We start from the raw sequence: 25,588 nt of genomic DNA on the forward strand, positions 1-25,588 counted from the left end.
ATATATACACCTCTGCCTACCCCTTTGGGAATACAGGCGTGATGCTATAGTATATGCTTTTTGAACAGAGTAGGTAACTAGCCAAATTGTAATTTCTTAGTGCTTGCCCAACAACACGATCCTATAGATAAATTCTTCGTATCTGGTACTTACGTACGAAGTTATTTGTTTAATGATTTAGTATGACCAATGACATTTAGATAAGTTTTTTATGAATTCCAAATAAGTGACAAAAGACTAATTTACTATCACATATAAATCTTTATTATAAAGCTTAAGAATTAATAACTTACTCGTATACTGAGAGGTACATTACTACTGTTAGAGATATCGCAAATGAAATTCAGTACAGGATACATAAACTGACAAGCAATATTATATTATGTAGTGTAACAGAAATAATTATATACTTAGAAGACTCTACTGAACTATGAATTTGTCAAACTTTCAAATCAGTATTTTTCGAATTTCTTTTTTTTAGTTGTTACAGTTTTAGATTTCATATGCGATGTTTTAAACATTTGCTTCTGAATTTATCTAGTTTATAATTTTAGATGTGCCGTTAGCTGTAGGTTTCGGTCGCCGTCTCTCCAAAGCTAGTTGGTAGCCGTCCACTGCCTTCATCATGACGTCCAGTTTGACCCTGATGGTCGGAGCTGGACTAGTCTCTTCTTTGCCCACTACTCGGTATCGCCGAAGAACTGCTGATACTGCCGTCTTTACTGACATCAGCGCGTATTGATATCCTGTAACATGAGTGATTGAAAATATAAAACAATGTTGAGAACTTGAGTATTTTGGCAAAAGACTGAGAGGAATGGTAAGGGTTACTTAAATGCATTTTCAAAGATAAACTCCCACAACATCCATAATCTGTATTGGGTTGGGGTAAGCAGTAGCCTTTGCAACTTGCACCTTTGCAATCTACTTTTGAACCTAGGTCCAAAATTTTGAGTACTAGCAGTGCCTGATTTGCCCTAAGACTCAGTTGGCCCGGACCTAGCGCAGCTAGATATTACGCGGAGCTTAAGAACAGCAATCGTTAAAAAAAAACACTGTTGATAACAACAACTAACTCATACATGGGTGCTAATTCCTGCAGACGCCATCTAATTTTATTTTAAGTTATACCTGTCATTTTCTTAACCGTTGAAAAAAAGGGACGGGTAATCGACAGCCATAAATTTTCTGGAACACACGTCAATTTTAGGCAGAAATCTAAAACAACCGTCTAAAGATTTGACATCGGCCAATAACCCGACAGAATTAAGTAGATATCACGTCAAACGAAATTCATACCAGCGAGATGCCTATTTTATTCGCATGGGTTATTCATTCATTTTAAAATTAGCTTGTTGACAATCACCTGTCCCTTTCCTTTTCGGTGGATAAGATAATAACTGGTATAACTTAAAATAAAATTAGGAGGTGTCTGCAGGAATCGCGGCCATTGTGTACTAAAACCTCTCGCACACTATGGCGATAAAAGTTGGTAATAAAGTAACAAGTAAGTTGATTCGTAATGCATTACATTAGCCTATTATGGATGCGAGAAAAGAACGTTAAACCCGCGATATTAAGCCACAAGGAACTTCTAAATATTTAGGTATTTTCCAACTCCGATCAATTGAGTATAAACAGCATGTAACTACTTAATTGCAATAAAAATATCAAAAGGCGCTATACTGTATATGGTGTAATATAACATGAACACTTAGATAATTATGACCAACGACAGCAATTATGAACTTAATAACACAGGAAGTCCTTTCACAGGTATACATCAACAGACTCGTACGACTAAATAGATTATTGTGCGCTAATCATTGTAATAATAACGACCGTCTAATAACCAGGTAAACACGGGTCAAATACCGAGTCAGGTACCATATTTAACAGAGTTTGCGGAAACACTACCTATTATAAGTAAATAACGTTACAATGTTGCAGTAATCAAATAACATTTATCTTCAGTGAATAATCACTTCATTGGTGCAAATTCCAGTAAACACCATCAAATTTTATTTTAAGTTATATCTGTCATTTTCTTATCCGTCGAAAAGGAAAGGGACGGGTTATCGACAAGAATAAAATTTATGGGACAGACGTCAATTTTAAGCACAAATCTGAAACAATCGTCTAAAAATTTTACATTGGTCAATAACCCGACAGAATTATGTTGACAGCACACGTTAAACGGTTTGCATACCAGCGAGATACCTTTTTGATTCGCCCGTGTTATTCATTTACTCCTTCTTCCTAAAATTAAGAGTTGTCAATCATCCGTCCCTTTCCTTTTCGGCGGATAAGAAAATGACAGGTATAACTTGAAGTAAAATTCGGAGGCGTCTGCAGGACTCGGGGCCATTGCCTAGTTAGGTAAGTAAATATGAAAAAATCTCGATTTGACTGCGAAACCGATTATGTAAAATGTGTAATAATTATTATCACATTCTATATACATACGGGCTCGCGGCCGTAGTCAAATACAAATTGAAGCCACTCTTGAAACGATTGATATGATGAACCTTTGTGACAAGGGATCAGCTCATAATGATGACCATTTTTATTACACCCAGGCACAATTACATCTTCCATTATTATTCTGATCAAAATAAAGAGAAGCAATATAGATAATAACATAATTCTATGCATAATATGATCCAAATATCAAGCAAAAAATAGTTTTATTCAAGCTTCTGCCATTACATTGTATTTTTGATTAATTATGTACCCGAGTAATGAGAAAATAGGTAATTGTCACGTTAAATCTGTACGGCGCCATCTATATTATTTTTGGGGAACGTAGCTTGAAAAGACCCTCGTTGCTTTAATGTGGCCTTTTAAGACGCCCTAAAAATTTGTAGCGTGTCGATTTGGTCATATCACCAGAAAAGATTCTAGAGGTATTTGCGGATACGGCTGGAGATACTATCGTACTGTGAAATTATAGCAATTAATTCAACAAAACATTATATAAATTATATTATAATACTTGTAACCACTACTTACCTATCACTCAAGTAGGTAATAACCAGTAAGTAATATTGCAGTAGTGTAGGTACCAATTATAATTAACATGCTATCACAATAGGTCGCTGCTATAATTGATAGGTATTATTGACAATACTTCTAGTTTCCTATTCTCAGAAACATAGCTGGCTCGGACTCAAACAAGCTGACGAGGATCCGAGTGGGTGTATGTATACACTACAGACCATGATTCTGAGTTGATATCAAGTGGAATTTTCTGTCGCAAAAATATGGAACTGAAATAAGTAAGTAAAAAAAAACCATTAAAATTTTGATGAATTTTCCGACAGGAAATTCCACTTGATATCAACTCGGGATCATGGTCTGAATCATCCCCCTCAGTATTCGTTGCGGTGTCATTAACACCCATACCTACTTGTATGGCTACCTGTATGTACTTGTACGGGGTGTAAGTGACAAGGTAACGAATACTGAGAGGGATGATTCAGCTCGTTATTGTGAGTTAATTTGTGAAATTTTCCATCGCAAAAGTATAGAAAAAACACAAAAAAAAAGAATCATGAATCTTGTGACGGAAAATTTCACTCGATATTAACTCAGAATCATGGTCTGAATCATCCCCCTCAGTATTCGTTACGATGTCACTAACACCCTGTATACTATACAGCTCTGCCTACCCCTTCGGGGATACGTGCGTGATTCTGTGTTATGTATTTGTTTTGACATGACTTTTTATTAGGTTTGCCTCAGATGGTATTAACTTAGCCGGAAGTATGTTTTCAACACTTACCAACACAATTCCTGGGGCCACTGCTGAAGGGCATGAAGCTATAGGTATTGGCCAAGTTGAACCTCTCAGGCAAGAATCGGTCAGGGTCGAAGTTGTCAGCGTCGGGGCCCCAGTATTTAGGGTCGCGGTGGGTCCCCCAGATGGAGCAAACTACTCCAGAGCCAGCGGGAAGGATACGACCAGATGCTGTAGAAATAATATGGTATTTTTTTCTTTCAGTACAAAAAGTTAACGACCTACGCAGTTTTGAAATATTTGTGATTCATGTCATACAATTTTAGCTTAGCTCCAACCATACTCTATGGAAAATTAGGAGTCTGGTTTCTGTTTGAAATTGTGTTAATTTATTTTAAAGTACATATTTTAACTTAAGTACGTACACACAATTGGTTCTGATTCCTGCAGAAACTTAATTTTAATTATTATAATTATTTATTTATTAAAAATAAATACAGTACTTAATACATTTTTTTTACAATTGACGGTGCAACAAAAACCAACTTTGGTTTGTCCGTACACCGACATTCACCATCGTCGCTTCCAATTTGCAATATAATTAAATAATAATAATAAATAATTGTAATTTAATTTGATAGTTCTATAACTAGCTATATCTCTGTCTTGCACTCGTTATAAGTGAAGGACAGCACTATATAGCGCTGTCAAACTAAAATTAAATTAAGTTATGTCATAGAATAAGGAATAATACTACGTAGTTTTGTCCACCTGAATTATTATTGGCGCCATTGAGCCGAAAATCCTCAAAAGCAGCAAATCCAAAAACAGTGTAAATAGTAACTTACGTAATTTAATGTCTTCTAAGACTTTCCTTATAATAAAAGGCACAGGCGGGTACAATCTGAGAGACTCCTTAACCACTCTCTCCAAATATTTCAGTTGCATCAGATCCTCTTTCGTCAAAGGCCGGTCTGAGTCACCAAATACTTCATGTAGCCTGGAAAATATAAAAAGTGCAATCTTGAATTATGGTATTGTTATTTTTTTATCTTTTTGTAAAAATAGAAAAAAAAACCAGTAAGCTTTTACGTTCGTACTTTTCAGAAAATGCAGTTTAGGTGGTACTTTTTTAACACCCAAGTAAGTACTTGTTTACATATAGATAAAGTCAAGCCCGGGTAAGCAGCAACGATGTAATTCCATGTTCTTAAATCTTGGCACACCTCTCTTGCTTCCTCCACAATCATCATTCACTTTTTTTTTGACATGACTTATTGTAGATTTGCCGCAGATGGCATTGGCCGGACAAATGGGGAGCGCTGAAAGCTCTCACCCGGGACAAAATTTAAGACAACAGACCTGAGGGTGCCCAGTTGGGCGTGAACCTCGGCTCAGGACGTCGTCTGAGAGGAAGAATATTTGAAATTAATCGACCCTAGTAGGTCGATAGCGATAAGCGCTGAATATGAACACACGTGATGGTTCAGAGTAGGTAAACAATACAAACTTTTTCAACAAACTTCCTGGTAAAATAGCACTTATTGCACCTCATTTAGGTACATAATGTACTATTGCAAACTATTGTATTTTTTAATACATAGTGAGGGGGATGATTCGGCTCATCAAAAGTATTTAAATTGAAAATAATTTAAAAAACACAAAAAAATATCTTGAAATTTTCGACGAAAAATTCAACTTGATAATTATTAACTCAGTATTATGAGCTGAATTATTTCCCTCAATATTCGGTACGATGTCCCTAACACCCTGTATATATATTTTTATTTTTACACGTGAAGATTTTAGTCTATTAAAATTGTTCCCACATACCTAGCATAAGCGGCACTACGCTAGACCAAACAGAGCAATCGCATTTGTGCATTATCAAGCAATTATAACTAGCATAAACATTTCAGTTTCGGAATCACATGTTCGCTTGAGTGAATAGATTGATGCTAAAGATAGATAAGTACTGCAGTTTTTACTGCACGAAAATATTGTATTATGAATTATAAATTCTTTCAATAAAATTGTTAGTATCTACACACGAATTGTTAGTATCTAAACACGAAGTTCTAAGATGGATGATCGCCCATATAATATGTTACAAAGGACACCTCCAAATACAATTTACGTCAAAAAGAAAGTGCATTGCTGAATTATGTACTCAGTAGTACATAATACTGACTAATAGTGACCTATATTTAGAGATGTCATGTGTCCTTTGTAACTCATCCATCTTAGAACTTCGTATGAAACTCGAACCCACTCCCTGTACACTTCAAGTTCATTCTTAGTGCAGCTTCGCAACCCTATTAATGATTAAACGCATGATTTTATGTAAACCCTACTTGTACTTGGTCGAACTGGTATAAATAATGAATATTTTAAAGTACTCACTCTTTATAAACTTTCTCTTGTGCAGCAGGGTACATGGCAAGCAGTTTCAGAGTATACCCCACCGCCACGGCGGAAGTATCGGTACCAGCTACTGATAGAGTTAGTACTTCTTCCCTTAGTTCCACATCAGTGTACCCTTTCTCCCCTCCACCAGACACACTGATCAGTAGATCCAGAAATGTCTTCCTTTTATAAGTGCCTAAGTCTGTGAAAGATGACGTGTAAGGGGGAAGGTAAAAAACACATTTAAGTTGTTAACAATTTAGAAATGGAACGCAATATAAGATGGATAAATAACTCTAGATTCATGTCTGGTATAGATAGTTCAATTCACTTGATTTTTCAAGTAGCGATTTAGAATAATATTCAATAAATAAACATTAAATTACGAAATAACTGTATTTTTTAAAACCCGTATACAACCCCTAAATAACTTTATTTGTATGTGTACAGTCATGAGCAATATAATGTACCCTGTACCCACTTTAGGACTCTGTCGCACTAACATATTTGACATTTAGTGAGACTTACAGTTCAGTTTGTCAAAAAAGTTAATGTGACATGGTACCAAAGTGTATACATATTAATGCTCGTGACCATACCCGACTGTATGTGTTTGTCACGCACACAAAGTCTACCCACACATAAGGCCGCGCGCACATCTGAGTTGAACTATGTGTGTGTATATGTGTACATACTATTATCTGCTGGATAAGTTTTAGATAGTCGATCAGACAGTAGATACTTATGGTGACACTTACCGTAGTCTTTTGTTTTATTTTGTCCCTGATTCTTTATTTCCTCTCGTTTTTTCTTTATTACCTAAAAACAACAATAAATCAAGGGGTTAAATAGGACACGGCTTTGCCTAATGATGGAACTCATACACTGCTTATATAATTAAAAACTTTTTAATTAAAAGCTCGCTTCTAAGTCCGCCTCTTGAAAATAATAAGTCCATCTCTAGATTTCGAGCTGTTTAAAACATTTCTTTATAAACGAATCGTGTCGTATCAGGTGACCAATCATATTTCCTCTCCGGTTCTCTATGGTCTTTATTTATGGTTCTTTTTTCTTCTATTCTTTCCACCACTTTTTCATTTCGACGGGGAAGAAGCAAATACTCCTATCTTACACAGACCTAACTTTACAGGAGGAGGAAAAAACTGAATAACTTTTTTGTTAATAATTATAGCGCGACGTCATGTTCTGAAGGTAGTTTTGTTATTTCAAGAGACATTTTTTTAAACTAATATTAATTTTGTATATATAGAGGAATTAAAGTTAATGTAAGTTAGAGCCTATTAGTTTCTGTGTTGGGTCGAAAGTTTTGACGTTAGACGGTTTTTCCACTTGCAATTAATCCTTCAAATTCCTATTGTTTGACTTATTTTTCTTTGTAAACTATTCACTGTAGCTTCAAAAATCTATTAATAATTAAAAAAAAAACAATAACTATAAAACTAACGTAAATTATACATGATTTTGTAAGATAGGATGTATTGCTTTGAATGAATTTCAAATTATGTTCAAGTTAGGAGATATTATAAAGCAATGCCGCAACATTTAACTAGTAAATATTTAACTGTAAACTATTATAAAGCATGCAATATAATAACAAATAATCGTATTTTTTTAAAAAATACTGAAACGACAGCTTTTTTAAAGAAAGTGCTACGCTTAGCATTTTTAATGAAAATAAACTTTGATCTTAAACAAGGTTTAACAAATTATTTATTGATCATGATAAAGTAGGCACCATTGTTTTTTAATTGGCATTTAAAAAAAATATCAATATAGTACGAATTATATATTTATTAAGTCAATAATCAACTGAGATCAACAAGTAGGTACTTATTAAAATCATTATCAATAGCCCGGTCAATAAAAGGGTTGTAGAGTATGTGGGAGGAATCCTATGATTTTTCTTAAATGTGTCCTTATTTATGGAGTTAACATAGTAAAAATTCCCACGTTTACATGGTGTCAATTCCGTAACTTAATGTTTACCAAACCATACAAAAATATAAAATATCGATATTTTTGTATGGTATTGGTCGTTCGATTTACTTCTCACTTTTTATTCTAAATTCCTCTCCAAAATTAAAACTGTGGGAATTTTTTTGACAAAAAGATAATTATAAATAACCCAGTTATCCAATATCAAATAATTAACTTGTCAAACAATTTTTATTAATAACTGTCCTTAAAAAAAATGTTTTGTGTTGCGGAATGGGTGTAGGTCAGAGATACCAATTTTGAGTTTTTCGCTGATATCTCAAAAACGATGCGTCCTAGAGAAAATAACTTTATATTAATTTAAAGAACATTAAATTGTCTACAAATTTGTTAATATAATATTTTTTTGATATTTCGCCCGTTTTCGAGCTACACGCTTAGGAAAAAAATAATTTAATATTGAAAAGTGTCAGTGATCGAATCACCCCAAAAAGTAGATCTTGGGTCCATCATCTCTTATTTTTGAAACAAAGACACATTTCGTGCCATGCCCATTGCCCATCATCATCCATCGACCTCTATCATCTTCCATTAAACAAAAAGACTCATGCTTGATTCTGAAGATAGGAGCTATTATCGATTAAAACATGAGATAGGAGATATTTATTTCTGTAGAAAGGAGATATTTTTATAAAAAATATTGCAACATATAAAATCTTTATTTTAAGAGCTATTTCTATTCATCGAAAATCACCCTAAAAGTAGGAAATATACAACGGAGATCTTGCCAGCCAACGTAAAATTAAATTTCGCAACGAACTACATCAAAAAGTCGATTTGCCTAAAAATGTAAGATAGGAGTATTTGCTTCTTCCCCGTCGATTTGACACCATAGAAGGAATAATTGAAGGAAAGAAAGGAAGGGGTAGACCTAGGAGAACATTTATGTAACAAATAGAAGAGAAGGTGCAGGTCGTATCGTATAAGCTGAAGGATTTAGCGGAAAGAAGAGACGAATGGTCATTACTACACTGTCAAAAACGCAGCTCTTAAATAAAGAGTCAGAGAAAACATTTCTTTACTTGTGCTTTTAGCCTTTCATAGTTTTTATTCCCCTGCGAAAAAAATTTAAATAAGACTAAAAATATAGCCAGCCGCATTGCACGCATAAAAGACCATCTTAGAGTCTACACAAACATAACATAGCCGTATTTAGATTCTTTTTACAACTTCAAGGGACCGCACCCCAAGAAAAAGGGTCTTGACAAACAGAACGGGCGGACAACAAAGTAATCCTATAAGGATTCGGTTGGTTTTTTCGAAACCCTAAAACGATAACTCGTAAATGTCAGGCTGCAATAGCATAAGACTCACATCATCCGTAAAGTCATGCATGATCTTCACACACCGCTGATGTTCAGGGTACTGCGGGAATAGGCGGTACAACCAATCTGGCTGCAGCCACAAGTGGAAGATCCTCTCGCAGACCAAGTTCAAAACCTTGTTCATCGCCAGCAGGTATGGAGAGTTGGGGTTTCCTTGTGCATTCACTTTCACGCCCATTGCGGTTTCTGTTGGCAATAATAATTACTTTTTAATTTAACGTGACTTATAGTAGATTTGCCGCCGATGGCATTCACTACTTGGCCGGATATAATAATCAAACTATCATCTTCGACTTCGAAAGAAAAGAAAGTAAATATTTATTTCCATATTGGACGCCACATTTACAAACTTAAATTACAGTTTAATAAAACAAATACAAAAAGTTTAATAAGACAAATAATTACAGACATTAAATACACAATGGAGGCGCCCAAAATATAAAGATCTCCCTCAGCTTAATGCCGTATAACTAGGCCATAACCATAAAACTACGTCCCTGATCCCTAATGGAGTGACAGCCATAAATAAACATAAAACAACTTAAGTGTATCTTTACGGCGCATGCTCGTAGGTACATACATACAAAAGTCACAGCCGTGATCCCTAATAGAGGGGAAGGGAGCTACAAGTCTATAAGAAGGTAACCCTCGGCCCTTCCTGATTTACGTTCCAAGATGAATATGATGTGATGTTGAGTTAGGAATCGATCGTAGTTAAACCAAAACTATAATAGACTTATGCTGATGGACAGAAAAAAACCTCGCAAGTTCTGTTGCCAGACTTAAATTATTATTTGTCGTTTTTATTATTTTGTCTCTGGATACCTTCCCGTAAGGTATTATAATCATTTTTGTAGACAGTGATTTGCTCAAATGCAAAAACTTGAGTCGATTTCTTTGTCTTTGACTTTTATAATATGGTGTTCCTAACATAGAACTACTGTTGACAATGATCTCTTTATATACATACATAAACTCACGCCTATTTCCCACCGGGGTAAGCAGAGACTATAGAATTCCATTTGCTTCGATCCTGACACACTTTTCTTGCTTCCTCCACATTCATCAATCGCTTCATACACGCACGCCGGTTCAGAGTAGATCGTATTAAACCTTTTCTAAAGACATCTCCAATTTGGTCATCGTAAGTCCTTCTCGGTCTTCCTCTGCCAGCCCTACCATCAACATTCGCACCAACTTTTCAACTTTTTCATCTCTTTATATCGCAAAAGTAAAGGACTTCTTGCAGGAAAATGACTAAATCCGTGTTCTAGTGAAATATGTAATGTGGTTTGCGAGGCAAAGGTGAAACGCTGACCACAAACTACTTTAAAAAGGTAGGTCTATGACTTTATTACGTTTATTCTAAAAATTGTATTTCCTTAAGGAAGTGGTGTAAACTTCATAATGTGTTTTAAGGTTTTAATGTTATAAAGTGAAGGTCACAACTCAAACTCAAAAATTATATTCATGGGGTATATAACAAAGTTACACTTTGAATCGTCAATTTTTACATAAATATATTTTTGTTGAACGTCTCATTCGCATAAAACTACTGCAGCTTCTCACGTATAGCCGAGGAAAAGTAGCTACAAGATACCTCGGCACAGGGCCCTTGATGTACGATGAACATAACATAAGCTAACGACTGTGTTCCCAAATGGGGTAGTTAGAGGTACATTAATCGCAAGAGGAACTAAGTATCCATTAAATAAATTAATTTTGAAATTTTAAAATTTACAATTGAGTATTTTAGTTTTAGATTTGCAATTTTAATTTTATGTGCACAATTTTAAATTTATAATCTTTTTTACATTTTAATTTTATAGGTCTGAGCCTGAAATAAAGATATTATTACTATATTATAAATATCTATTATTAGATAGATAGAGAGGTTTTTCTTGCAGCTTCTTTTCCCCGGCTATACAGGTTGTGAGTAGCTGCAGTAGTTTTAGGCGGATGAGACGTTCATTATGTAAAAATTGACGATTCAAAGTGTAACTATGTTACCTACTGAATAAAGATATTTTTGAATTTGATAATAGGTATAATCCGTTTGAAAGGCACATTTACAGAAAATGGACTTGTCGTAGACCGTTGACAGTTTCACGGAATGTTTTAACAGTAATTCCCCTCAAACTTGTGTCAAAGCTCAAGGAAACCAAGTTTGGCCAAGGTTTATTAATCACCTAGCTCTGTGACGGCAATGTATTTAATACATTGAGGAAGGCCGAGGAAAAATTACAAAATCAACTTAATTTACCTGAAATTGTTCGTTTAAACGATAACGAATTAAAATTAGTTTGACAAATTAGAATGATTTCGTGTATAATTTTATTTCAGCTTGGTACGACGATGTAGTACCTAGATTTAGTAAAATTACAGACAAGGCTAGGTTTGCGTGAGTTTCTGAACGCGGGCTAGCTCATACCTCATACATAAGACATAAATCAAAATGAAACTCCGAATGAAACGGGTGGCCTACTTCTGTCGCTTGTGCATCATTAATCCTCTCACGCACGTACAAATAAACAATGTTACACAGACAGACAGGTGATATTTACATATTAATAACATGGATATCCTCAGTAGTTCGCGCGACCTTTCTTTTATAGCGCAGCCGAAACCACGGTGTATTGTCGCCTCTAGTACATGTTCAATGTCTTCCTTTAGTAAACATGCGGTACCCCGGTTGAAACGTTCGACTATCACTATAAGGTCGCAGGTTCGAATTCTAGCACGGGCCGACTTGCACTAGACATAACAAAGGAAAATATTCATACGTTAAAATACTCATCGTGTAGGCTCATGTAACGACTACTTACATCAGTAAGTAGTAACCGGGACCAACGGCTTAACGTTGTCTTCCGAAGCACGGATCATCTTACTTTCGGACAATGACGTGATCAGCCTGTAATGTCCTAACCAAACTAGGGACCACAAAGTAATTTTTGTGATATGTCCCCATCGGGAATCGAATCCAGGACCTCCGGATCGGGAGCCCAACGCTCAACCACTGGGCCACGGAGGTCGTCACCTATCACATAAAATGTGTATAATAAGATTACACTTATTTCCCGTTGGGGTACCTAGGCAGAGACGACAGAATTCCTTTATGAATTGGGGCCGTCCATTAATCGAGGCTCGAGAGGGGGGAGAGGTCCATGAAAAAAATCACGAAATATCATAAGGGGGGGGGGGTAGTAATATATCACGAGTATTTATTTTTTCGGCAAACGCGCGATACTGAACCGAAAAGCGGCGTTTCGTGCTATTATTTTGGTATGTACTAAAAAATACACGTGATATAGAATAGGGGGGGGGGGGGGGGTTAGTCTTGAACCTCACCATGTATCACCAAGGGGGGAAAATGCCAAAAAAAATCACATGATTAATGGACGGCCCCTAAGTAAATTAAATTTATGTTTTTTGGGGAAGTATAATGTTTATAGCTATGTGAAATGGACAACACTACGTAATCGTAAATCTACGTCAGATCTAATTTTTTTAACATTTTTCCTCATAAGTATTTTATTATCACATAATGCACGTGCTTCGAATGAGTACTTGAACTTGACTCATATACCTAAGATAAAGTGTCATAGTTTAATTTAATGTTTACCAGAAACAGTTGTTATTGTAAACATCATCTCCGGGGGGGTTAGTCTTGAACCTCACCATGTATCACCAAGGCGGAAAAATGCCAAAAAAAAACATCACATGATTAATGGACGGCACCTAAGACAGACCAATTACCGGTCCAATAGGATAGTTTCCAACTATGAAATTTATATGAACAAACAACCTGAGACGTCATAGAAAAACGTGACTAAATGACGCACTTATTATACATTTTCTTCATTAAAATTCACAAATAAGTTAAATAGAAAAAATAATAGGTTTTTCACGGGATCCACTTACCTAACCTGAAGATTTGACAGGTCCGGTTTTTACAGAAGCGCTGTGACTGCCTGTCTGACCTTCCAGCCCGCGAAGTGAAATTCAGCCCAATATAGGTTAAGTCACATACCCATTTCTCGGGAATGTGGGTTTCCCCGCGATATTTTCCTTCACCGCTGAGCACGTGATAATCATTTATAATCCAAACATGAATTTGAAAACAAATTCGAAAATCATTGGTTTAGGCCTACGTTGGGATTTGAACCTGCGACCTTAAATTGAGAGTCAAGCGATCTACCAACTGGGCTACCACGGCTACACCTGTTATTGTAAACAATTTAAAAAAACATGTTAAAGTAATAAAATTCAGGGTGTAGTAGGTAAGTTAAGTACTTGTTAACAATTTGCGGTCAACCATGTACATAATCAACATAATTCCAAAAAAAAAAACATTTATGTACTTACATACATAAAACACGGTGGGTAGAATCACATAGCTACAAAAACGTCCAAGATCAACCGTATGGTGACAGATAATATAATCAGCCCATCAGTATATGTATTGATGGACCAATTACCGGTCCAATAGGACAGTTTCCAACTATGAAATTTATATGAACAAACAACCTGAGACGTCATAGAAAAACGTGACTAAATGACGCACTTATTACGCACGCACTATGACGCATTTTCTTCATTAAAATTCACAAATAAGTTAAATAGAAAAAATAATACGTTTTTTGTCACCTTTAGATGAGTCTTTATTTACTAATCAGAATTTAAAATTTATCTTTGACCTAAGAAACTACCCAATTATTAACGGCCTCCGTGGCGTTGGGCTCACGATCCGGAGGTCCCGGGTTCGAATGGGTTGGAACATATCACAAAAATAATTTTGTGATCCCTGGTTTGGTTAGGACATTACAGGCTGATCACCTGATTAACCGAAAGTGCGATGATCCTTGCTTCGGAAGGCACGTTAAGCCGTTGGTCCCGGTTACTATTTACTGATATAAGTGAGTAATCGTTACATGAGCCATGTCAGGGGCCTTTGGCGGCTCAATCATAACCCTGACACTAGGGTTGATGAGGTTAGTAATTCACCTTACAACCCAAACTATAAGAAGAAGACTCAATTATTGGTCCATCATGTTAGATGGGACCCTATCCCTTTATCAGTTTCATACCTAGGAAGAGAAGCAGCTGAACAGGTTCTTCAGTTGCTCCCAGTTCCTCTCGTCCCTCCCCCCCGTGCCCCTTAAATTTTTGATCTCTGTAGCACTATCCCTAGCTTTCACAGGGACCGCGTTCCTAACCGAAAGAGTTTTGATAAACACGCATTACAAGTAATGTTCTTGTAAAAAAAATCATTATTACAAGAATGTGTTTAGCAAACTACACATGTAATTACATGTTACAAGTGTCAATATTTATTTCACAAGTATATTTTCCAATCGCTCTACTATTTTTGATAAACGTAATTTACACGTAAGTACTTGTAACTTGTAGCTTGTGGACTTATAAGTTATGGACACTGGTCGTGTTTTTTACAGTAGCGGTTGCCAATCTGACCTACCAATCCGAAGGGAACGCCAGCCCAATTACATACCTAGATCACCTATAAAAAACATTTGCTCCACGTTCAGCGTGAAAGCGGAACAAAACAAAAACTACGTGAAGATAACTCACCACAAACAGAGTCGAGAGTGTACGTGCTAAGGTACGGCCATATGCTGAAGGTGCCAGTGTCAGCGCGTGCATCGAGCCGCTCGGCGAGCCGCTCACTCTGCTCAGAGAACACCTCGACGAAGTTCTCCACGATCTTCGGGCTGAACGCCGGCACCAGGATCTTGCGACGACGACGCCATATTGATACTGCACCAATATTTTAACATTAAAGGTCTGTTTTAATACTCGCTGATAGCTGATATACTCTATACGGAACTTATCTGGTAAATGTCAATAGTGCTATCAAACAGTTATCCAGCATATAGCCTATCCAACAGTTTATCGGCAACTAATAAAAACAGTGCAGTGCAGTGTTTGTACTGACTAATGTATTTAATTACTATTATTAAGATAAATTGTTACTAACAAAATATGATTGTGTACTAATAAAAAGTAATGTAAGTACTTATAAGTAAGTTTTATCACCATGGCGAGACTAATGATTACAATTCTCGGCATGTCTTGGGAGCAAGCTACAGAGGCTGCAAAAGATAGCGAGGAGTGAAAATCTGTTAATCGAGCCCTACATCCCAACAGAGATAGGATTAGAAGAAGAAGAAGTTTTATCACAAAAACTTAGTCGTAAAATATTCTTGCTATTAAGGTATAAACTACAAACTTTATCATTGAAGTTACTTGAAAATATAATTTCGAAACGAGAGCTTTAGCAAACAAAAGCATTAGGTTGTTGACCGTTGAATTAAGAGAGGAAGGAAGAAATTAATTACAAGTCATCATCATCATCTTCCTAGCGTCAGTTTTTCACAGGGTCCGCTTACCTAACCTGAAGATTTAAATTAATTTAGATAATTAGATTTTTTCTTTACATTTATTATAAGTAAGTAATTACAATTATCCTTCTCTGAAATATTACTCGTAAATAATGTCATGGCTCTGTTGATAGCAATCAGACATTTACGCATTTTGAGAGAGTGCCTTGGCTAGAGAGTGATTACAACAAAGTTTGCCTCGAAATGCGATTATCATCTCACAACTTTTAATGTATACTTAATTGTAAATAGACTTAAAAGGCATGGTTCAACTCAGGTGACTTCAATCTTACTTTTATAAAAATAAAGATACAAGTTTCGTAATATGTACCAAAAAAGATGATATGCAAAACAGTTTTCTTTCCGATCTTAGCAAGCACGGTATGACTTTGCAAGGTGGTGCTATGACCCCTTCTTCCCCGTAGTCAAACTGAGTATTCGTGAAAATAATTTCTCCAGCAATATTTAACTCGACGCTTAGTGCAGTTCTTACGAACGTATATCCTACCGACGTGCGTGATCACACCTTGGTACTGTTAGATAGACAGAATCGATGGGCCTAATCCGACTGATACATCACTATGCGAACTTTACAACACTGGCTTCTGTACTTTGAAAGATCTAACTGTTAGATCTTAGCGCAGTACGTGTTACATATTATCTATAAGCATAACATGTGGGCAGCGCAGGACCGATAGTCGTGGAGATCCTTGGGGGAGGCCTATGCCCAGCAGTGGGCGTCGTACGGCTGATGATGATACATAACATACACATTAACAGCCTATACATTCGTCCCTCTGCTGGGCATAGGCCTCACCTCAATCAACTGGAGGGGGCATGGAGCATACTCCACCACGCTGCTCCACTGCGTCGTCGTGGAGGTGTTTTTACGTCTAATAGCCGGGACCAACGGATTAAAGTGCCCTCCGAAGCACGGATTCATCTTACTTTTTCGGAAAATCATGTAATACAAGCCTGCAAAGTCCTTACCAAACAAAGGTCTCAAAGTGATTTCGACAATGTCCCCATCGGGAATCGAACCCGCCCTCCAGATCGTGAGCCTAACGCTCTAACCACTAGACCACGAAGGCTGTTACAATATCGAATATCGAAATATAATTACTAATGGTACTGAACTATGCGTTCTGTGTAGTAGTACCTAAGTATTGATATAACATTCACTAAGCCTTGAGATATGAAATACAGTAATGTCCTACAATTAGGGTCTATGGATAATAACTCTACTGAATCTACTGAATTCCTATAAATTTGTAGTCGTTTTTTTTTTTAAAAACTGTAAAAATAAAATAAATAAAAAAATATTGATTTAAAAGCCTTATCAACGACGAAAATAAAAACGGGCCAAGTGCGAGTCGGACTCACGCTCCAAGGGTTCCGTATCATTGACTAAGTAAACAACAGTAGGTATTGATATAGAACAATGAATAATTTTCATACTTTACGCAACTGCTATATTGTCCTCGGAACCGACCTTATTTTTATAACGGGTTTAAAAGTTATTGTTTAATTATTTATGGATACACAATGATTAAACCATAAGCTTCTAAATAAACATTAACTAAATAGTCAATAGTGCCAAAAGTATAGTTCAACATTGTTACCGATTTCCATGAATGCTCCTATAAAGCAAAATACTAAGGGTAAAAAAATCACATTTGCATGGGAGCCCCATTATTTTTTTGTATTTGTCGTGTTAGCGGCAACAGAAATACACAATTAGTGAACATTTCAATTGTCTAGCTATCGCGGTGCTTGATAAAAACCTGGTGACAGACAGAAGGACAGACAGCGAAGTCTTATCGATTATGGAAACAGGATTAATTTACCACTTGACCATGCCCTCTGCCAATCCTCGAGGAGGGTTCATCATCATCAGCCTATTAGCGTCCCCACTGCTGGGGCATGGGCCTTCCCTATGGATGGATAGGAGATCGGGCCATCACGCGGGCCCAGTGCGGTTTGATGGTTATTAACGACTGCTAATGCAGCCGGGACCAACGGCTTAACGTAAAAAAAAAAAAGCACGGAGGAGCTCGAGATGAAAACTTTTTTTTTGTCACCCATCCTATGACCGACCTTTGCGAAAGTTGCTTAACTTCAACAATCGCAGACCGAGCGCATTAACCGCTGCGCCACCAAGCTTCTCGAGGAGGGTTATTATATACGAACCTGGTGCAAATATGCCTCCATATCCAATAACTTTCCTGAGGAACCGGTGAAGGTCATCCTTTTCCAAACAAGTCTTCAACACCACTTCCAAATCCGCAGGGTTTATCAGTACTGCAAATATAAAAAAGCACCCTATAGAAATGAGAGTCTTTCCAGCCTACGTTCCTCAAACACAATACAGATGGCGCTGTAAAGATATCATTGATAACAGACATATGCATCTTTTATCTTTGTTTTTGGGTATAAATGATGACCCTTATTATTACAGCCAGGCACAATTACATCTTCCACCCATTATTATTCTGATCAAAATAAAGAGAAGCAATATAGATTGCAACATAATTTTATACATAATGTAATCCAAATATCAAGCAACAATTATTTTTATATATGTTTCTGCCATTCTGAATAATTAGAAAATAGGCAATTATCACGTTAAAGCTGTCAACGCCATCTATACGTATATTGTTTTTGGTGGTAATTGTGTACACAGCTTCTCAATAAATGTTTCTTGTTTCTTGAATTTGCCATAAAAATGTGGCTAGATGTGACATAGTATACAAAACTAAACCATATTGTACCAAACCAATAATCACACGTCATCTCGATTATTGAAACAAGGTGTACCAAAGTAATATATTTATTTCTTACGTACCAAAATACAGGATGTGGCCCAACCATCCTTTGATTATACCATTGTGTTTCGTGCATTCATAGCTGAAGTTACTTAGTGTGGTCATTATATCTGAAACCAAAGTAAAATCATAGAATAAGGATTAATACTACGTATATAACGACAACTCTCCGCTCCCCACCAGCGGCTGAGCTAGGTTTACCTCACCCCCCTCGGTCTTACTGTAGTCTTCAATCGTAAGGGCATCAGACGTCACACGATAACGTCAATGTGTAGTGTCTGTGTAAAACGAGGTGTTTTGTATGTAGTGGACAGGGTGTGGTAAAAAGTAAATATACACACCGTGTATTTAGTAGTCGTAATTCATGAAACGACAAGTTACTTACAATAATGCACTGATGTTCGGTGAGTAATAATGGAACGTAACCATGTAATAATTACAGATCTATATAGTGATAATTGTGGTGTTTGTATGGTTTGTTTTCTTTGTTTATGGGATTTTACCTATAAGACAATTGTCGAGTTTTCCAACCGGTTCTGTTCTAGTTTAGGTATTTAAACAATTAAATATTACTTCAGTATGACGCAATTTAAACCTGTGCATTTACAAGTTACATAGACAAGTTTAAGTTAGCTACATACATGCATAAACTCACACCCATAATCCTTAATGGGGTGGGAGAGCCACAAGTGTTCAGAGGCAACTTCCAGCTACTGTTAATGCGAAGTCCTGAGATGGATATTATGAACCTTATGGTCATAACAATGTCCATCGTGTTAGAAAGGACAGAATCTCTATGTCTGGAGTCCTTTCATCCAGACACAATATCAATGGGCAATATCAAATTTCAAACGGCTATTTGATAACTTAGTCAAATGAGATACTTTTTTCGAAAATGTTCTATACAATTTGTATGGAAATACTGGCCTGTGACGTCATAAACAAAATAATTCGAAAGCCGTACTTCTTGATACTTAATTCATAATTAAATGACGAAAATAAGTCAAAACAAGAGATTGATTTATGGTCACGTTAAATTGGCTTCTATTTAATTTGTAGATTAGCATTTTACAATTTATCTTTTACCCAGTCAAATACCCTAATGCCCACATTGTCAACTTACGCAATTATAAAATAAAAAATAAACTTAGCATTAATGTATTTGAACAAAAACACAAACTAAAAAAAAAAGCATTCACATGTAGAACGTTCATTTCAACGTAATTATCATAGATAAGCTTGTTGAAGGTCAATGTAACATTTTTGAATTTACGTCATTTGGCTGACGAATTTCATTTCGTCATTGTCTGAGGAGAAGAAATGACAAGAAACTGCAACAGCAACACATCTACAAGTTATTTAATAACTAGATGAACACATAATTTAATACCAGACATTTTTATCATTTAGGTAAACATTAATCTTATAATAAGCTTTTTTACATAAAGTAAGCTTCACATGAGCTTTAAATTTGTTTTCTGACAAATTCAAAATACACTTCTCATCAAAAAAATCGAAACACCTTGCAAGTTTACGTTTTGTCAGGATTATCAGAAAAATGTGTACATTTAGGAATAAATGTTAAATGTCGTTTAATAGTGAGTTATATGAGCTTATCAAATCTTAATGTTAATGTTCTAAATTTAAATGAATTTTTCATAGGTTTCGTATTTTGTTAAATGAGTCATTTTTATTCCGTATGGAGTATAAAGGAAATGGATAAAACAACACACGTAAATGAAAAAAAAAGCTAAAAAACGTTTATTTAATAACTTGTATTCCCTCCCCGAGCTCTAATTACTGCTTCCATACGGTTCTTCATCGATCTGATGAGAGTCACGATCACATGCTGTGGTATATTGTCCCATTCCTCTTGGATTGCATCTTGCAGCTGGCTAAGTGTTTCTGGGGCAGGATCTCTTGCTCGAATTCGTCTCTTTAATTCATCCCACAGATGTTCAATGGGATTCATGTCCGGGCTTCTTGCTGGCCATTCCATAATAGAGATATCGACTTCGTTAAGATAATCTCGTACGACGCCCGCGGTGTGAGCCCTATCATTGTCGTGCATGAATATGAAGCCGTTGCCAATAAAATGTGCATAGGGCATCACATGAGGCTCGAGACACTCTTCGACGTACCGATGACAGTTTAGTGCAGGCAGACGTGGCCCAGACACGAAAGCAAGCTCTGTCTTACCGTCGGCGCTGATTCCTCCCCAAACCGTCCACAAACCGCCACCATAGCTGACCTTTTCTTCAATGCAGCATTGTGCATAGCGTTCTCCGTCTCTTCTGTAGACCTTGTTCCTTCCGTCGTTACCATACAGCATAATTTTACACTCATCAGAAAAGAGAACTTTGCTCCACTGTAGGTATGACCAATTTAGGTGCTCACGTGCAAAGTTAAGGCGCGCTCTTCGATGGTCTGCAGTTAATTTCGGCCCATTTGCTGGCTTATGCGGTACCAGTCCACGATCCTTCAACCTTCTTCTAATTGTAGAGTCACTTACAGCCACCCTTCGTACAACACGAAGCCGCTGCTGCAGTTGAAAAGCGTTAAGGCGTCGATTTCTTAAAGAAGTTGTTACAATAAATCGATCATCTCGCTCAGAAGTGACCCGATTCCTGCCAGATCCTGAACGGCGCGTGAACAAACCAGTCTCCCGATAACGTTTATAGACTCTATGAACAGATGACAGGCTTAGATGCAGTCTTGCAGCCACAACACGCTGACTAAGGCCAGAATCCAGCAATGCCACAACTTGGGCGGCTTCTGTGGGCGAAGTATCCATACGTTTTAGAAAAAAAATCTTTTTTCAGACGTCCCAAAGTCACAGTATTGAAATAAAAACAAAAAGTTTAAGGATAGGCGCCAATTTTTAGTTTTTAAACGCTAAATGTACTCCAACCCTAAACACACATTTGTCTCAAAGCAGTGATTCATTTCGTTTATAAGATAAACAAATGAAATTCTAATTTTGAATTTAGAATTTTCGCTTATTACTGTAATGGCCAAACTGCCAGCTATACATTTATGTATTTTTTTTCATCGTATGAATTATTTTTTGTGTTAAATTCGGACAGAAACAATGAAAACGGAAGTGTTTCGATTTTTTTGATGAGAAGTGTATTTGCGTTTATATTTACATCGATTAAATTTTGTATTCTCCTGCTTTGAATGTCAGACTTTTTAAAATATTTAATCTTGTAAGTATCTTGAAAATATTTTTATTTCATACAGCTTTAATTTCTGGTAACACGACTTGTCGTATGTGCTGTGCCTACTCTGATCCTATGATCGGCTTAAAGGCTAGGAAATAAAGCTTCTTTTACGTTCCCAATGTGGTACAATAGATACCTATGCCAGTCAGAGCTTGCCCCCCGCGCCCCTTGCGTTCACTGATACTGACTCTAACACTGGTTCCTTCATACAAAAGACATCAACGCGTTCATTATTTTTCCTCCGTAATAATGTTTTTTTTTTATTATAACTTGAATAGCCGATTGAAACATGCATTAGATATGAACGTACTAAGTTAAATAATGCATTAAAAATGAATATTTGCAATACGATTTCAAGTATCCAACAAATGCCTGGACAAACATACCTATGCGTACACTTATGCACGTGCTTAGAAGCCCCCATAGACTAACGTATATATATCTACGAATATAGTGCAATTCCAACAATATTACATACATATATGGGTCAAATCGGTAACCTTCTTTTTTTAAAGTTGGTTAAAATAGCTTTGTCTGCGTAATAAATGTAGGTCATCATTGCATCTTTACTGCATAAGCCTCTACATCAGCGGCCAGTCGGATTCCTTTGCTTATCGCAATTGTCCATCTCTCCTCTGGCATTATACAGCTGCACATTTCATTTCAACATCTCTTATGTGTTTCGTTTTTCATTGATTGATTATTACTCTATTTAATATGTACTTTGCAAACTATTTTGCATTTTCTTTACATACATATCATGATAACAAAAACTCACGCTTGAGATTCTTAACGGGTTGGGCAGAGCGTAAGTAGAGGACAACTTGACAGAGACCTTAAAGCCACTTTCGATATGACGAATGATGGATATATCATGAACAGTAGCTATGCTGACCGGAGAGCGATCTATCGCCCATATTAATACCTAGTAAAACATAATTAAAACACCTAATAACGGGATGACTGTCATCCCGTGATCATGGCACTTGCAACAGTGTCGAAATATCGGGAGTCTCATATCCCCATTTAAACGCGGTAAGAACCCGTTATTAGGTGTTTTAATTATGATAATAACCGCGTACTTAAACTTAAAACTAGTAAAACATGTTAACCAGCATTCACAAGACCGAGAGGAAGACCACCAATGAGATGGAAGGATGACATCGTACGGCACGCAGGATATGGCTGGATGTCGATAGCCCAAGATCGTCGGAAGTGGAATACATGGAAGAGGCCTACATCCAAAATTGGATATGAATTTAGGCTGATATAGATAGATAGACATCATGTTAAGGTCCTATCTCTCTAGGACACCATGGGACACCACCACACTCTTAGAAACACTTGCAAAAGCAGCTAGACGCCCCAACATGTTATTTGACGACCTACCCTAATATTGGCCCCTATCTACGTACAATCGGGTGTAAGTATACATATGAATGAATCCCAAAAGCAAAACTGATAAGGCAGGTTAATACTTAGTATCATCACTCAACCGAGAAGGCCTGAACTAATGCTACTTAAGTGTAATCTATCAATCAAAATATTACTACGTAAGCATACAAAAACACGCAAGGCGCGTGGTTTGAATGTTAAGAACAACAGTTTTTTCCAAAAAATAGGTAATATGCAGACAGTCACAGCCCACAGAATCTAACAGTCACTTTTCAGTGTCAATGACGAGTATGCTCAACATCTTGCAAGAGGACATTCCTAAATAAATATCGAATTTTCTACCAATTACATTTTATTCCTGTCCTATTGTGTATTTTCTTCAAACGTGAACGTGGCAGAATTGTCATCACACAAAAGTCATTCCTTAACCTCTCATATGCCGAGATACCAGACACAATAGATTTTACATTGTGTCTGGTCGAGATCCGCGTTCCGGCGTTCGAAAGATTAAGAATTGAATTGAACAGTCACTTTTACTTGTTTCACTCACAACACATAAGTAAGCATAAGCACCTGTAGCAGTAAACAGACTTACCCTCAGTATTTCCCATGAGTTTGTGTGCGATACCGATCACGGGCAATTCCACCTCTGGCGCTGGTATAGGCCTGGCCAACTTGTACATGTGCCTCCTCCTGTATTTGAACATAGCCATCCACGCCAGCGGCAGCAGAACTATTAACAATACCAGCAACATTGCACTTTGGACTAGCTATACCTTAGTACGTAAACTTCCAACTGCAAATTGACCGGCGTCACGTCACGGCGTTTACGCGCATGTTCAAGTGTGCGGGCCGGGCTAACGTGCGCTCTTATATGGACATTTTCCTTCGACCGCCACGGTTCACGCACTAATTCTCCATAGATATAATGGCAGGTCGACAAGTTCACGGCGTTTAGACCAAGACCTTCAGGCTACGCTACGGGGAAGTGACAATTAGTCTGTTTGTCTTGGACATCACTTTTGCACAGCGTGATCCGTTTTGGCATTTGTATTTTCTACTAATTAACTGCTTTTTGGAATAATAAAGCCAATAAGTTGCGATAACAAAAACGGTTACTACAAAAAGGTTAGGGTATAATACTAATTATAGATTTCAGATTTAAGTAAACTCTATTTTCGTTCGTATGTGTTGTCGTTTTCTTTCATAGAACGAGGCCAAAATAAAGGTTGAAATCAACGTTACATATATGGCGCCCTCTTTCATTCGATATAATATCCGCTATAATAATGCATATTCTGTGCATATTTCAACTAGGTATCAAGTATGGTTCACAAGATACAGCTTAGCCTTTTAAGTTTGCACTTTGAGACCCTCTGACAGACAAGCGGACAGACGCCAAAACGGATTAGGGGTACTAATCGAAAGTCGTCTTTGTACAGAAAAGTACTTACTTTAAATGCAATTTTCGTTAGGATAAAAAAACAATCATTTTTTTAAATGATCGAAATATTTATTTGCCCTACTCCAGATGTTTCTGATTTTAAATGATACATCATAAAAAGACATCATAATCGGACCTATTCCTGTCAAGTTAGAAGTGGAACCCTTCATTGACTCCACTATAACAAAGCGTGTAAGTTTTAGGTTTTCAGCGAAGCGATGTTGCTTGTTTCTTAATCAACTTCTAGGAATAAGTTTTACTACTGATACAAACATAGGTTGGCAATTATTTGTTAGCGTTCTTTCTGACTCTTCTTCTTCTCTCGTGTAGGTTGTGAGAACAATGATAGACCTCATCAACCCTGGTATCAAGGTTATTATTACTTATCATTCTGATGAATACGCCATTCCACCTAAAAATACATATTCGGGTTATTTTCCAATAATATTACGCTATGATTCATTAGAAATTATCTAAGTATATCCAAATGAAAATTGTCTTTCACGATATGTGGCTCTGCCGACTTAAGTATGAGTCACGAAAACCAAGGGAAATTACGTACGTAATATTTCCTAAAGACTATTTGACAAACCCAGTCTTTGTACCCAGTCTTTGTACCCATTCTTTACTTTATGAGTCTAATAAAACTAAAAACCACAATAAAACCTACTTAGGTCGTGCAATTTCATATTTCGAAATTAGATTTTCGCACTTTTAATGGTTTCAAACTAACAAAGTTGTTGTAAGTAAACGTATCTACGATAATTAATTGGTCTAATACACGTAGTTAATTATAATTAAAGTATTAACAGTTTA

General features: G+C 36.6%; 1 protein-coding gene across 1 annotated transcript; it reads right to left on the reverse strand.

The window, feature by feature from the left end:
* Nucleotides 1-241: 241 nt before the first annotated feature.
* On the reverse strand, nucleotides 242-24,190 carry LOC126366833 (cytochrome P450 4d2-like). Its single transcript, XM_050010137.1, has 10 exons — nucleotides 23,924-24,190; nucleotides 18,730-18,819; nucleotides 18,075-18,185; nucleotides 15,076-15,261; nucleotides 9,476-9,672; nucleotides 6,904-6,964; nucleotides 6,143-6,347; nucleotides 4,588-4,739; nucleotides 3,785-3,970; nucleotides 242-746 (listed from the first exon to the last, which is right to left on the reverse strand). The coding sequence occupies exons 1-10, from the start codon at nucleotides 24,081-24,083 to the stop codon at nucleotides 538-540; spliced, it is 1,557 nt and encodes a 518-aa protein (XP_049866094.1). The 5' UTR covers nucleotides 24,084-24,190; the 3' UTR covers nucleotides 242-537.
* Nucleotides 24,191-25,588: the final 1,398 nt, after the last annotated feature.

Source organism: Pectinophora gossypiella, chromosome 5, assembly GCF_024362695.1.
Source record: "Pectinophora gossypiella chromosome 5, ilPecGoss1.1, whole genome shotgun sequence".
In the NCBI taxonomy this organism is placed as follows: Eukaryota; Metazoa; Arthropoda; class Insecta; order Lepidoptera; family Gelechiidae; genus Pectinophora; species Pectinophora gossypiella.